Genomic DNA, 14,665 nt, shown 5'->3' with positions numbered 1-14,665 from the left:
CCCTCCCCACTAGATTGCCCAGGGAACGTCTCTGAATATTTCCTTGAGTCCTGTGTGTTTTTCGATAGGCTTCGTAACTGGTTTTTCATGCAAGGAGAACCCAACCCCATCCCACCCCAAAATGGTCTTGAGAAATCTTCTCTACAATTGAACCCCCGTAAGATATGTGCTGATGCAAGTCACTAGCTGTCGGGCTTTTCTTTTTTTAAACGGGGAAGGCGTCTTCCAAGGATTGGTTCTCGGGCATTTCCCGGCCGCCTTCTTCCCGCGGACGGGGTTCCTCTGCAGCTGGCGTTACAAATAAATAATTTATTACAACTGCTTGTCGCTTTCTTTCTTCAGCCGACTAGGAGGAGGAGGGGGAGGGAAAAAAGAAAGAAAAAAGAGTTTAGAGCTTAATGGCTGAACATGGACTGACACAAACAGGACACAGGGTCTTATTCCAAGACACTGAAAGACTGGACAATTCTACCAACTATTTTGTCAGATTGCACAGAGAAGCCATTGAAATTCATAAACATCAGCACAACTTTAACAGAAAAGAAGAGAATTTAAGAATGAATAAGGCTTGGCTTCCTGTCCTGAAAACCTCCAGACTAACAAAGACTACAGTCCATAATAGCCATGCGGATTAGCTTTGGATTTCACACATTAACAAATCACTTCAGGTTACAATGGTTCCATATTAACATACCACACCCTCATTAGCACATTATCTTGATACTTACAGGACAATGATTAGCACATTACCTTTGATACTTTTTGCAGGACAATGATTCAGCTCAAACCCAACCCCTTTCTGACTATATATTACTCTTCCTACACACTTGACACTGAGAGACACTGTTCTTCAGTGTTACTCCTCTGAAGATGCCTGCCACAGCTGCTGGTGAAATGTCAGGAAAGAAAATACCAAGACCATGGTCACACAGCCCGGATAACCTACAAGAACCAGTTTAGAGCTTCTTGGGTCGGGAACGTTTTCTGTCAGCATCCTGTGGATTTCTGGGGATTGCCACCCACTCCTCAGAGCTTCGAGGAGTAACGAGACTATGGCAACGCGGAGAAGAGAGGTGCACTCCCCCCTCCCACTGACTACCGTCTGCGGAACTAAAGAAACCAGGAAAAAGGGGGAAGAGGGAGGGAGAAGACTGTTGCACATGAGGATGAAGGACAGAAATGCAGAGATCTGCATCTCAGGCAGGGGCAGGGGGGACAGCAGTGGAACTATGAGCCTTCTAGCATCAGGGCCAGACCCCAGCGCTCCCTTCAGGTACAAAAGGGAAGAGGGAGGTTCAGAATTAGCCTCTCTGATTGGTAGGTAGTGTGAAAACTCCAGATCGGCTGGGACTGGTCTCAATACTGGGTGCCTGGCCTTCTGTCTTTGCCTGCCCACCAGGCCAGTACCCTTCAGCATGCATCCAGCGCGCGTTGCTGACCTCAGGTTGACAAACCCACATCCAGGGTTTGGATTAGGGGGATACCCAGTTGCCCCTCCCTGCCTCAGCCCCTCTGTGGCAACCCTTCCCCTTCGTGCAGTTCACATGTTTCTACAGTACATGACCATGGTCTTATTTGCCTAACCCTAATGGGGTTCCAGTTATAAGATCAGGAATGGCGGTGGGGGGAACAAACCCAACTCTGCACAGGTAGAAGAAGAAGAGTTGGTATTTATATGCCGACTTTCTCTACCACTTGAGACTCAAACCGCCTAACAATCACCTTCCCTTCCCCTCCCCTCCCCACAACAGACACTCTGTGAGGTAGGTGAGGCTGAGAGCTCTAAGAGAGCTGTAACTTGCCCAAGGTCACCCAGCTGGCTTCATGTGTAGGAGTGGGGAAACATATCCAGTTCACCAGATTAGCCTCCGCTGCTCATGTGAAGGAGTGAGGAATCAAACCCGGTTCTCCAGATCAGAGTCCACCGCTCCAAACCACCGCTCTTAACCACTACACCACGCTGGCTCTTTAGACTAGAACACACTCCACAAGAGGAACGTCTGCTACTAAAACCGACCTTCAAATGAATGGGAATGTTCCGGCAAGAGCAAGCATGAAGCTGCCTTACACTGAAATCAGACCATCGGTCCATCAAGGTCGGTATTGTCTACTTGGACAGTCAGCAGCTCCCCCAGGATTTCCAGTAAATGTTTTTCATGTCACCTACTAAACCATCCTTTCAACCGCAGATTGCCGGAGATTGAAGTGGGAACCTTTCACATGCCAAGCAGAGGCTCTACCACTGAGCCACACGGCCCCTCAGCTACGCAAAGGGCACTCCCTCGGGGGAGCCTGCTCCTTCGCCTTCTGTGGCTTTCCAATTCTGTCTCTCCGGCCTGCAGAGGGAAGGAGCTGACAGTGGCAATGTGTGTTTAAACGGACAGGCGTGACAGGGCTTCCGCTTGACCACGGAAGAGCATCTCCCCCCCCCGCCCAGCCTCCCTCACCTGTAATAATCTTCTTGACTGGGAAGGTGACCCCCGTGCATGTGGGGGTGTCCATGTAGCCACTGTTGCTCCATCGCTAGTCTCTGAAGTTCTGCTGACTGGGCGTGCATGGCCTGTAGCTGATGGGCAGCGGACATCGGAGGGGGGATGGCACCGGGCAGATCGCGTGGGTAGGGGGTACCTGTGTGAGAAAAAAGGGATCACATTCTCCATCAGCATGCAGCTGGAAGAAGAAGAGTTGGTTTTTATATGCCGAGTTTCTCTACCACTTAAGGGAAACTCAAACCAGCTCACAATCACCTTCCCTTCCCCTCCCCACAAGAGACACCCTGGGAGGTAGGTGGGGCTGACATTGTGTGACTAGCCCAAGGTCACCCAGCTGGCTTCATGTGTAGGAGCAGGGAAACAAACCCAGTTCAGCAGATTAACCTCTGCCGCTCATGTGGATGAGTGGGGAATCAAACCCGGTTCTCCAGATCAGAATCCACAGCTCCCAACCACCGCTCTTAACCACTATGCCAAACTGTCTCTGAAATCCGTTTGTAGTGTTAATTGCTGCATTGTCTCTATGCTGTAAGCAGCCCTGGGCACTAGGATGCTGGCACAGGAGGGGGGTGGGGAGGGCTGGCACAGTCAGCTCAGAGGCACTGGACTTCCTAATGCTGGAGAGAGGATGCTGGGCTAGATGGACCCTGGTCAGATCCAGCAAGGCTGGCAACATAACACGCACTCACCAAAGACTGGGTGCCGCAGCATTTCATGTTCGTGGGGCGGCTGTCCGAGCAACGGGTTTGGGATGGTACCGGGCGGATAGGGGAAGCGTGCCAAGTGGGGTCCAGCTGCCAAGGGATCCACGAGGGGATGAACAGGTCCAGCGGAGCCTGTGGGAGGGGAGGGGGAGGGGAAAGCAAAACACACAAAACTTAAATCCTGCCCAGAAAAGCCTCCCCCGGCCAAGTCCAGTGAGCGCTTGCACAACACCCAGCGTTAATCAGCCATAAGCAGGAGGTCAGGTTGGGCTCTCCAACCATGAAGTCCACGACACTCTCAGGAGCATTTGAAATGCCATCTGGTTGCCACATAGTCTTTGTTAAAAAATTAGAAATGAAGTGTATGTGAGTATGGGGGGGGGGGAGAGAAAGCTACAGATTCTTCACTGATAAGAAAATGGAAAGTACGCAAGAGAACATAGGCAGCTGCTTTATACTGAATCAGACCCCTGGTCAATTAAAGTCAGTCTTGTCTACTCAGACCGGCAGAAGCTCTCCAGGGTCTCAGGCAGAGAGGTCTTTCATATCACCTACTTGCCTGGTCCCTTTAACTGGAGATGCCGGGGATTGAACCTGGGACCTTCTGCATGCCAAACAGATGCTCCACCACTAAGCAACAGCCCCTCCCCAAACAGACCCTGGGTCCATCAAAATCAGTCTTGTCTACTCAGACCGGCAGCGGCTCTCCAGGGTCTCAGGCAGAGGTCTTTCACATCACTTGCCTAGTCCCTTTAACTGGAGATGCTGAGAACTTGCATGTCAATCTGACATGAATACAAATTAGCTAAAAAAATCTGTCATGACCAAAAGGTTTAAAAATAAATCCAAGAGCACCACAAAATCAAAGAACAGCCAGAGACTCCCGCGTGAGGGAAAAGGGTATTCTAAAGAGGATAGTCGCTTTGTTTTTAACCCAGTTTCTTAAAACCAGCCAGTCAAGGGGCCATGTGGATTTCTTCCCAGAGGTGGGGGTACTATTCCCCAAATGGGGGCAGGCCTTAATGCCATGAGACGGATGTCCGGCAATGGCAGGCAGAGGCCCACCCTTAGGTGATTGCGAGGCTCAGAAGTAGGATCTAAGCAAGAAGATGCTGGTCCAGATAACATTTAGAAATGCTCTCTGTAACCAAAAGGTGCAAGGATATCTCTTTAAGAACCACTGCAAAGAGGACAGGTTGGGCTGGCCCCCGTTTCCAGCCCGGATGTTGCATTCTGGAGCAATTGGACTTTCTGAACAGTCTTCCAGGGCAGCCCCACAGGCAGAGTGTTACAATAATCTAAACTTGAGTTTATCAAGTCTTGAGTGACAGAGGACAGGGTCTTGCAGGGGAGACCAGATGCCGCAAAGACAAATAATAATAATAAAGCAAAATACCTCTTCACACAGTGAGCAGCTGGTGCTACCAAGTGTAGTGAGAGAGGCACTGGCTTTAGGTGGCTTTAAAAAGGAATTCATGGAGGGAACGAGTCTATCAAAAAGGCAAACCCCCCCAAAGCTAAATGGAACTGCCATCTTCACAGGCAGCTTATCTTTGAATACCAGTTGCTGGGAGAAGCTGGAGGACACTGGAACACCTCATTCTTCGGCTTTACACAGCAGGGCTTTTCTTAAATTCTTATGAACACATTAACACATGAACACATGTAGCTGCCTTCTACTGAAAGATCCTTGGTCCATCAAAGTCAATATTGTCTACTCAGACTGGCAGCAGCTCTCCAGGGTCTCAGGCTGAGGTCTGCCACATCACCTACTTGCCTGGTCTCTTTAAGTGGAGATGCCGGGGATTGAACCTGGGACCTTCTGCATGCCAAGCAGAGGCTCGACCACTGAGCCACGGCCCGTCCCCGGGCACAGCTTGGCGCTTCAGGCAGAGCTGTGAAAAAGGCCCTGCATACCCACACAATAGCCCAGTGAATCAAGCACCAATGCTTGGTGAAGGGGTGAGACCCCACCCAGAACATGTTTCCCGCCTGCTCCTGGATGGATGGGCCTGCCAGCCATCAAAGCCAACTCCTCGCAAACCTCACACGCCTACTGCCAGGAAGCTCATGCGAAGGGAGGGGAAGAACATTTGGGCCAGTGGACTTCAGGCCCCTGGAAAAATGCATCCCCTCCCAGAGACTGAACACCACCTTCATCTACAGAGGAACACCAGAAAGGGAAGATCAGCTTGGCCACTTTACAAAGAGAGCCAGTGAGGTGAAGCGCTTATCGTATCTGATTAGGGCTCCGGTTATCCCAGTTCGAATCCCCGTTCAGCCACTTAACTCAGTGGGTATGCAACCCTCAACTCCTAAGTGGGACAAAAACACGGCAGGCAGCTGCGGCGCTAGCCTTTAATTTAGTGCTTCAGATTATGAAGCTCTTGAAGATCTCTCACGCTGATCTCACTGACGGTTGCTTCCTGGAGGCAGCCAGAAAACAGCCAGGTCATTCTGACCCCGATTCTCATCTTGCTGCTGCGGGCAAGCTGGGCTGCGCAAGGATGCTTCGCTTAGGACTCTGCAGCGTGAGCCTCTCGATGTCAGAGCGCCCTGGATTCCTGAAGCTAGGAATGGCTTGCATATACGCATCCTCCAAGGAAGATTCCCCACTGGTCCTGGTTGCGTAGCTTCCCTGAAGGCAGCCACTGATTCCGCTGCATAACTCTGTCTCTAGAATTCCTCCTTTGGAAATGGTTGCCCTCCGATATACAAGCCATCCACACAACACAAATCAATCCTCTGTTGGTTTTCAACCATGTTTGCCTCGTCTGCCCTGCTGTGGGCTTGAAAAACCCTTTCCCCTTTGATTGCTATAGAGCTGCAGCACCGTGTGAATCCTCAGCTAGCTCTGGATTTGGGAGACCTGGGTTCAAATCTCCACTGAATCTTGGAGTCAGTGGATTACCCTCAGCTGCAGCCTTTTGTGGGCTCCTTGAGTGAGAAACTGGGGGGATCCCGCCTCTCATTTTCCGCCCCCATAAAAAGGTGAATAAAGACGAGAACTCTCTTTAAGTTTCAGCTGTTTGTCCTACTATGGAGCACAAAGCAATGTGCACAGCTCTTCCCTCCATTTTATCTACTCAACAATCTTGTGAGGCAGAGAGTGCGTGACTGGCCTGAAGTTGCTTCACAGCTGATCGTGGATCTGAATCCAGAGATGTGTTTACCTTCCAGGCCTGGCACGTGGGGGAAGGGCCATAGCTCAGTGGTCAAGCATCTGCTTGGCATGCAGAAGGTCCCAGGTTCAATCTCCAGCATCTCCAGTTAAAGGGACTAGGCAGGTGGGTGATGTGAAAGACCTCAGCCTAAGACCCTGGAGAGCCGCTGCCGGTCTGAGTAGACAGCATTGTCTTTGATGGACCAAGGGTCTGATTCAGTATAAGGCAGCTTCATGTGATCATGCGTGTCCCCCCTCTCTCCATTCTGGTCTGACGCTCTCACCATTACTGCATTCTGGATCTCCTTCAGATGTGTTTTCTCTCGCTTCCAACTGCATAACCGCCACCAGCCACTGAACTGGGGCAGGGGCTAGCGAGAAAAAGGTGTTACGTATAGTTAAATGGGAACTTCTAGCAGCTCTCATTCCAATAAGCGTGTGCACCTGGGAAGCCTATGCAGGTTGAACTCATACTCACTCAGTGAACAAAATATACACAGGCAGGCCAGCTGGGAACCAGGGCAGCAGCTTTTTCACTGATGTGCCAAAAGCACCCTTCTGTTACTATGCATGTGTAAGGGGGAACAGTCCATAGGTATGCAGAAGGCCCCAGGTTCAATCCCCGGCATCTCCAGTTAAAGAGACCAGGCAAGGAGGTGATGTGGAATACCTCAGCCTGAGACCCAGGAGAGCTGCTGCCAGTCTGAGTAGACAACACTGGCTCGGATGGACCAAGGGTATGATTCAGTATAAGGCAGATTCATGTGTTCATATCACCCCTCAGTCTTTCGAGTCTCTCTCTCTGTGTTAAGTGCCGTCAAGTCACTTCCGACTCATGGCGACCCTATGAGTGAAACTCCTCCAAAATGCCCTATCTTTGACAGCCTTGCTCAGATCTTGCAAATTGAAGGCTGTGGCTTCCTTTATTGAGCCAATCCATCTCTTGTTGGGTCTTCCTCTTTTCCTGCTGCCCTCAACTATTCCTAGCATGACTGTCTTTTCCAGTGACTCTTGTCGTCTCATGATGCGACCAAAATACGACAGCCTCCGTTTAGTCATTTTAGCTTCTAGGGTCAGTTCAGGCTTGATTTGATCTATAACCCACTGATTTTTTTTTGCCAGTCCACGGAATCCGTAACACTCTCCTCCATCACCACATTTCAAAGGAATCTATTTTCGAGTCTCTACTGAGAACAATCCCCCCACCCCCCACAGCCTCACAAAAACCGTGATTTGTATAGAGGTGACTGGTGTAATACAACCGACAACACACTATACAGGGCTTTAAAAACACAAAGCAAAATGCAAAGCACAACGCATTGCACTACTCTATCCCGGCCCCCCCTGGGGGTATTTATTTCTTAACCACAGTGTTCTTTGGTTCCTCTGTGTCACGGAGAGCCTTCTTCCTGCGACTGCTCTCGCCGTTCCTTTCTTAGCTCAGAAAGCAGAGACTCTCCCATCTATTTTTAACGCTGCCGCTCCAGGATTCACTTTGTTCTATCTGCTTGCGCAAAAAAAGTACAGCTGCACAATTGATACGTTAATGGGACGGCACATTCTGTCCCAGGGAAAAGGCTTTTGTTCCTGACCTTGCTGTGGGCACACGGGCATGCACTCCCCCCCCCCTTGCAGGGCTGTTTGGTGCCTCAATTAACTCCACCATCGTCGATACAGCAGCGAAAGGGGAGGGGGGAAGCTGACAACCTTCTGCAGCTGATCCGTCTCATCCTAAAAGCCTGCGTATCATGGCAGGAAATACAGAACCAGCACGACTCACTGTCCTCCCTCTCCTTCTTCACTCGTAAAGTGGCGGGCATTGGTGGGGAAATCTTAACATCACTGATAGGATCTTGCACAAGTAACAGCAAGGCTTGCTGACCACAAGCGAGACAGGAAGAGACTGTATTGGAGGTTGCTGTGCAGACAGCAGCGGGCTCTGTTCTCAAGGGATGAGGGTTTGGCCAGTTGCAGCGGAGTCCCAGAGAGCAGCCTTTGGTCTTCTCTCATCGATGTGAGGGCCAAGCCAGCGGAGATGCTGGAAGAGCCGCGAACGCATCTCCCCAGAGTTATCAAGATAATAAGAACACAAGAAAAGCCCTGCTGGATCAGACCAAGGCCCATCAAAGCCAGCAGTCTGTTCACACAGGGACCGACCAGAGGCCTCTAGGAAGCCCACAAGCAAGACGGCTGCAGCAGCATCTTGCCTGCATTCCAAAACACCTATTAAAGGAGCAATTGAAGCCAAGAGGGCCCCATCAGGATAAGGGCCATGGCACAGTGGAGAGAGGGTTTAACCTTTTCATCTACCCTACTCCTCCCACCCCTGTGCCAATCAAAATGAACCCTACTGGGCATTCAGTCTTGGGGGGTGGGGGAGACTACCCTCTCTGCCTGTTTCCCTAGCAGGACTTAAAACAGCTGAGGGGAAGGGTGGTGGTGTAATTTTTGATTGTGTGTGTGTGTGTGATCTGAATTGCCTCCCCCCAGTTCACCTTTAAAACCACCACAGAGCTTCCTATAAAACAAAGGAAAGGTCAATGTGCCATCAGTAAAAAGTATGATCTCGCCAGAGATAAATGGATCACAGTATACATCCAGAAGTGGGGACTTGCCCTAAAGCTATAAGTTGTAAAGCTATTGGCTGATTTTGATCCAAAAGTAACCCTCATCTATGGCTTTTAATGATACTTTTAACTAACTTTATACCTTAGATTTTGTCTTCTTGTATTTCAGTATGTTTGGTTACTATACAAAATGTATTACTACATTTATTGATTTGTTCTGCTCATGACTTGTTGGTCCGCATGTATATGGAATAAGGGAAACATGGGATCACGATGAGGACCGGGAACACCCAGATTCAAAGCCTGCCTTGGACCCCCTCCACAAGGGCCCCTGGAGACCACACTGGCTCTCGAGAAGAGACGAGAGGCCTAGAGTGGCAGCGCACATTTGAGGCGCAAAAAGTGACTTGCTGCTTCATGGCCCCCGTGGCTTAAAATCATAGAGTTGAAAGGGGCCATATGGGCCATCTAGTCCAACCCCCTGCTTAATGCAGGATCAGCCTAGAGCATCCCTGACAAGTGAAGACTGCCAGGGAGGGGGAGCTCACCGCCTCCCTAGGATCTGATTCCACTGCTGAACTATTCTTACTGTAAAAAAAAATTCCAAATATACAGCCAGTACCTTTCCGCCCACAATATAAACCCATGATTGCAAGTCCTATCCTCTGCTGCCAACAGGAACAGCTTCCTCTCTTCCTCTGACAGCCCTTCAGATACTTAAAGAGAGCAACCATGTCCCCCCTCAACCTCCTCTTCTCCAAACTAAACATTCCCAACTCCCTCAGCCTTTCCTTGTAGGGCTTGGTCTCCAGGCCCCTGATCATCCCCATTGCTCTCCTTGCACCCGCTCGATTCTGTCCACATCCTTTTTGAAGCGAGTCCTCCAGAACTGCACACAGTACTCCATGTGCAGCTGGACCAATGCTGTGTACAGCGGAACTATGACATCTTGCTTAAAGGGGCAAGGATGCCAGCCGTGCTCCAGAAAATTCTGCTGTGCTGGGAAGCCAGAAGCAGCTGCTGAGCCAGCAAGGGTGTGGAGGACGAGTGATTCACAAGAATCCCCCGTTCCAGGCTGGCTCGTTTAACTTCTCCCCTTTCGTTCTTAGCTGGAGGCTCAAGTGACAGAACCCCCAAGGTGATCTTTAAGGGAAGGAGATGCTGAGAAGAATCTAGGGTAGCACGAAGTGTGGGCTTCTGTGCGCCCCTGGTCGGTCACTGCACAGAACATGATGAAAGACCAAAGACTTTTGGGCTGATCCAGCAAGGCTCTTTGTTATGTTGCTGTGTTTAGGGGTATCACTCCAGAACACTCCCATTGTGTGCAAAATTCCCCGCAACTGGAGAACAAGCTAATCAGAGGAAGGTTGGGGTCCAGCTCTCTTTCTGACGTGCTACTTTTCCACTTTGCAGGGGCCTTCCTTCCTCCCCACCCCTTCGCAGGACTTTCAGAGGGTTGTGTCTGCAGTAGAATTGCTCGATTCAAGCCCAGTAGCCCCTTAGAGACCAACAAGCTTAGAAACCCTGAAAACCTTACTGGTCTTTAAGGGGCTACTGGACTCGAATCTACCTCCCCCCTTTCCTGGGAGGGCAGCATTCGGCAAAATGTGACAAACCATCCCTGGTTGAAGTGTGAAATGGTACAAGTTTGCTCTACTACCCAGCCCAGCTTGCACAGGTAGGTCCAAGCCAACTTTACAGAAGATGCTGGGGGAGCGTCTGTCAGTAACACAGGACGGGCAGCCCTGACTCACCTTGATGAAGGGGGTCCTGCTGGTGGAGATGGAGGTGCGAGTGTATGTGTGAATGTTGGTGATGATGCGGCGTCACATTGAACATCTGGAGCCTGGCCAAGGGGTCGTTGGTGAGCGACGCCATCCGCTCGGCGTGTATCCGCTCAGCCGCCAGTCTGTCCGGGTAGCTCATTTCAGGCCGCAGCTGGGGGCCTGCCAGAGCGAGTCTCTCCCGTTCCAGGGGGTTCAACCCCGGGTGGAAAGAAGCGAAGGGGTGAGGGCCGGCCGTGGGGGGGAGGGTGAGGGCGCCGTGGCGGGCAAAGTGCTCCATGGGGTTGGTGGCCGGGTGCAGCGCGTCGAGCTCCGGAGGCTTCACCTCGAAGCCGGGCTTCATCCTCTCACGCAGCTCCCGCTCCCGGATCTCCCGTTCACGCAGCTCCCGCTCCCGCAGCTCCCGCTCCCGCATGGTGGGGTCCACGTTGTAGAGGCCGGGCATGTGGTAGGCCAAGAGCGGATCGGTGGGGTTGAGGGGAACGAAGAACGGATGGTTGCGGTTTGTGGGGGACATGACGTGGGGGCGAGCGTATTCGCTGAGAGTCCGTAGTGCCGGTGTGTCTGGCCCGATGTAGGGGGGGACTGCAGCGATGGTGGTGGGAGGCGGCTCGAACGAAGGCCTCATGTGGGCTGGCCCGCTCAGCTGGGATTCCCCAAGACGTCCTTCGTGGGAGGAGCTGGATGCTTTCTGCTGTACAGAAAGGGGGGATGAAGAGGAGAGGCATTTAGTGCCTGAACTAAGGAATGGCCCAATGAGAACCATTTGGCCGAATTTTCGATGCAGTTCAGAACGCAGCAGTCAGACCACATCAGGCAATCCTGCCTTCTCAGCTAGGTAAGAACCACTTCAGCTACCATGCTGCACCCGAAAGGAAGCAAGGACCCCCACCCCTGGCACTGCAGCCCACAAGACTCCCCTTGGAAAGAGGCAGAGCTTCTAGATAGAGGTGCACTGAAAGGCAGGGGGGAGCAACTAGGTATGAGTGGCTGTTAATTATCACACGGAACAGGCGTTGGAGCATAAACTGGCATAAAGAAAGAGGCAGCAGTCGGGAAGCCTTGTGGCACTACTGGAAGCAATGCATAGGGAACAAACCAGCAGCGTTTCCATCACAGAATCAAGGTCGGTTTCCAACCAACCCTATGTGCCACCAACACAGGTCCCTTCTTTCTCCGCCATCAAACATTCTCAGAACTTGGCCGTCAAGTGACATCCCGACACTCCTTGTCTGGGAGTGAAGAGGAAGCCCTTCACACGCAGCAGAGGACCAGCGGTTTGCAAGGTAGCAGGGGAAAGATGGCAGCCTCCAAGTGCCTAAGATAGGAGTTTAACCCTGTCTCTCTGGAAACCCTGCCGGAGCAGTCTTAGCACTGCCCCGAGAAAACACCAGTGGATCACATGCAATTGGTGTCTCTGTTCAGGTCAGAACCCGCCTGGATGACCCCCTGGGCTTGACAGACAGACAAACCTACCGCCACTCTTTCTGCTTCTCTCTCACGCTCACGCTCTCTCTCCCTCTCCTTTTCCTTCTCTTTCTCCCGTTCCCTCTCTTCTCTTGCCTTCTGGTCCGCCTCCCTCTTGGCCTTCTCGATGGCCTCCTCGCGCTTCTTGGCCAGTTTGGAGCCTGCCAGCGGCATGAAGTATAGATCCGTCCTTGCGCACGAGTTGTAGCCACGATCCAGGTGCTTGTAAAACCTGAACGTCAAAAGTAGAAGAAGAGGAGTTGGTTTTTATATGCCGACTTCCTCTACCACTTAAGGGAGACTCAAACTGGCTTACAATCACCTTCCCTTCCCCTCCCCACAACAGACACACCCTGTGAGGTAGGTGAGGCTGAGAGAGCTATGACTGGCCCAAGGTCACCCAGCTGGCTTTGTGTGCAGGAGTGGGGAAACAAATCCAGTTCACCAGATTAGCGTCCGCTGCTCATGTGGAGGAGTAGGGAATCAAACCCGGTTCTCCAGATCAGACTCCACAGCTCCAAACTACTGCTCTTAACCACTTCACCACACTGGCTTTCAGTAAGTAGTTAAGCAGGAGCACAAAACAGCTGAGGTTTATTTTCTCCCGCCCCAAATGGCAAAGAACAAAACATTAAACCATTTTTGAAGTTAGCAGGGCCTTCCCGAGAATATTCTCCTCCTCCTTTCAACCTAAGGAGGCCGTGTCTATTTGACTTAAAGAGTGAGGGTGTGCACACTTGAAAACGATGATTCTTCTCATGGATCGAAATATTTCCTGGCCATATTTCAGTTTTTGTGGGGAACTTTCCCTATTACCCCACGGAATGAAAAGGAAAGGTCGCTTTGGGGCAGCTCATCCTCCTCCACACCTGCATGAGATTCTCCCTTTAGACAAAGACCTATGAAGGGAATGCTGCATTCTCACAAATAGTAAACTTTGATCCTCAACTTGCTGTTTCACGCCGTAAAAAATGAGAGAACCCCTGTCAACCAGCTTGAGCAGGCAAAACCACCCACACACACACAAAGATGAGCAGAGAGGATGTCCCATGTCCTTCTTACTTAGCTGACTGGCTCGCATGGCTCGGCGTATCCACCACCGTTGGTTCTGGCGATGGACTCCTGGGCGGGGGAGGCGGGCTTTCCGGTTCCTCTGCCTCATCCGGAGCCTCCTCCTTGATCTGGATGGGGGGTATTGTACAGGACGTCACCACTGGGACGTTTCCACAGGAAGCCGCCGATGCAGGGACCACAGCCTGAGGTGGGACGCCAGGCACAGAAGGTGGGGTGGAAGTTGACGGACAGGAGGGGGGAGTGATGGAGGGTGGGCCCCCAGGGGTAAAGGGATGCTGGGAGAAGGGGGGCTGCGAAGGGACTTGATGGAGGCCGGAGGAGGGGTGGCTGGCCGAGGAAGGCAGGCTCTGGCTTTGCGTCAGGATAGGCGGCTGCGCTGGAGAGGGCTGCAGTGGCTGACTCTGAGGCATCAGCTGCAAGGGGGGCGGATGCGCCGAGGGTGGGTGGTGAGTCGAGAGGGAGCTGAGCGGCTTCAGGGCAGGCGGCGGTGGCAGGTTGGAGTTCATGGAGAACGGCGACGGTCCCGAGAGGTGGGGAGGGTGCTTGTGCGTCGGGGTGGGGAGCTGAGGGATCGGGGTGGTGGGCGGGGGCTTGATGTGGGGCATGGACATGGGGGCGGGGGGCAGGGGCTGCTCCCGCGGAGGCTGGGATGGCTGCTGCTGCTGCATGGGAGACGCTGCTTGCAAGGTGGGCTGCGTCGCTGGGACCTGCAGCGCCGCATGGGGGTGAGAGGCGGCCTGCGGCTGCAGGGGAACCTGAGGCTGAGCGGAGGACGACGACTGAGGTGGGAGAGGGAACGGCTGAGAGGAGACCGGGTGAGGCAGGAGGGGCTGGGCCTGGAGGCTGTGCGATGGCGCCTGGATCTGCCCGTGGAGCGGGGGCTGCGGGTGCGGCTGAGACGTGGCGGGAACCATGGGCTGGCCCTGGGGCACGGTCAGAGGCTGCAGAGGCGGGTGGGGCGAGGGGAGCCTCTGGGGGAGAAGGGCAGGGCCCTGCTGGATGTGAGAATGAGGGGGTGCCGGGGCCAGCGGCTGGCTGGGCGCTTGGGATGCTGGAGAAACATGGAGGGGTGCTGACGAGGGGGCGCTTGCGGCTACGGGCAGTGGCGTGGGCAGCTGCGCCGACACGGGGAGAGAGGAAGGCGGGTGCTGGGAGGGGCCGTTGGTCGCCTGCAGCACTTGCTGCTGGGCCGAGGAGTCCGAGTCACTCTCATTGTCCTGGGGGCTTGGGATGCTGGGCGAGGTGCTCCGGTTGTCCTGGTCGATGTCCTTCGGGTCGCTGCTGCCTTCATCGTTCACGCTGCGGCTGTCGGAGCTCTCCCCTTCCCCTTCGCCCTCCGAGGGGGAATTGGGCCTGCTGATCTCCTGTGGAAAAGGATGGAGAGCATCTTTTAAGGGTCATAGAATCATAGAGT

The 14,665-nt window shown here is 52.8% G+C and overlaps 1 protein-coding gene across 3 annotated transcripts in view; it reads right to left on the bottom strand.

The window, feature by feature from the left end:
• Positions 1–243: 243 nt before the first annotated feature.
• The window catches only part of RERE (arginine-glutamic acid dipeptide repeats), a 326,934-nt gene continuing 312,512 nt past the window's right edge, over positions 244–14,665 (bottom strand). For 2 of the 3 annotated variants that reach the window (XM_056865253.1, XM_056865254.1), the window contains exons 17-22: positions 13,240–14,615; positions 12,187–12,409; positions 10,681–11,404; positions 3,182–3,328; positions 2,448–2,628; positions 244–346 (exon numbers count right to left, since the gene is read on the bottom strand). In XM_056865253.1, the coding sequence (XP_056721231.1) occupies positions 313–346; positions 2,448–2,628; positions 3,182–3,328; positions 10,681–11,404; positions 12,187–12,409; positions 13,240–14,615 (2,685 nt within the window). In that variant the 3' untranslated portion in view covers positions 244–312. The remainder of the gene's footprint in view (positions 347–2,447; positions 2,629–3,181; positions 3,329–10,680; positions 11,405–12,186; positions 12,410–13,239; positions 14,616–14,665) is intronic. The other variant, XM_056865255.1, reaches the window with a different exon arrangement.

Source organism: Euleptes europaea, chromosome 19 (assembly GCF_029931775.1).
Source record: "Euleptes europaea isolate rEulEur1 chromosome 19, rEulEur1.hap1, whole genome shotgun sequence".
Classification (NCBI taxonomy): Eukaryota; Metazoa; Chordata; class Lepidosauria; order Squamata; family Sphaerodactylidae; genus Euleptes; species Euleptes europaea.
Note: the sequence above shows the minus strand (reverse complement) of the source record. Positions and strands in the feature narration are given on the sequence as shown.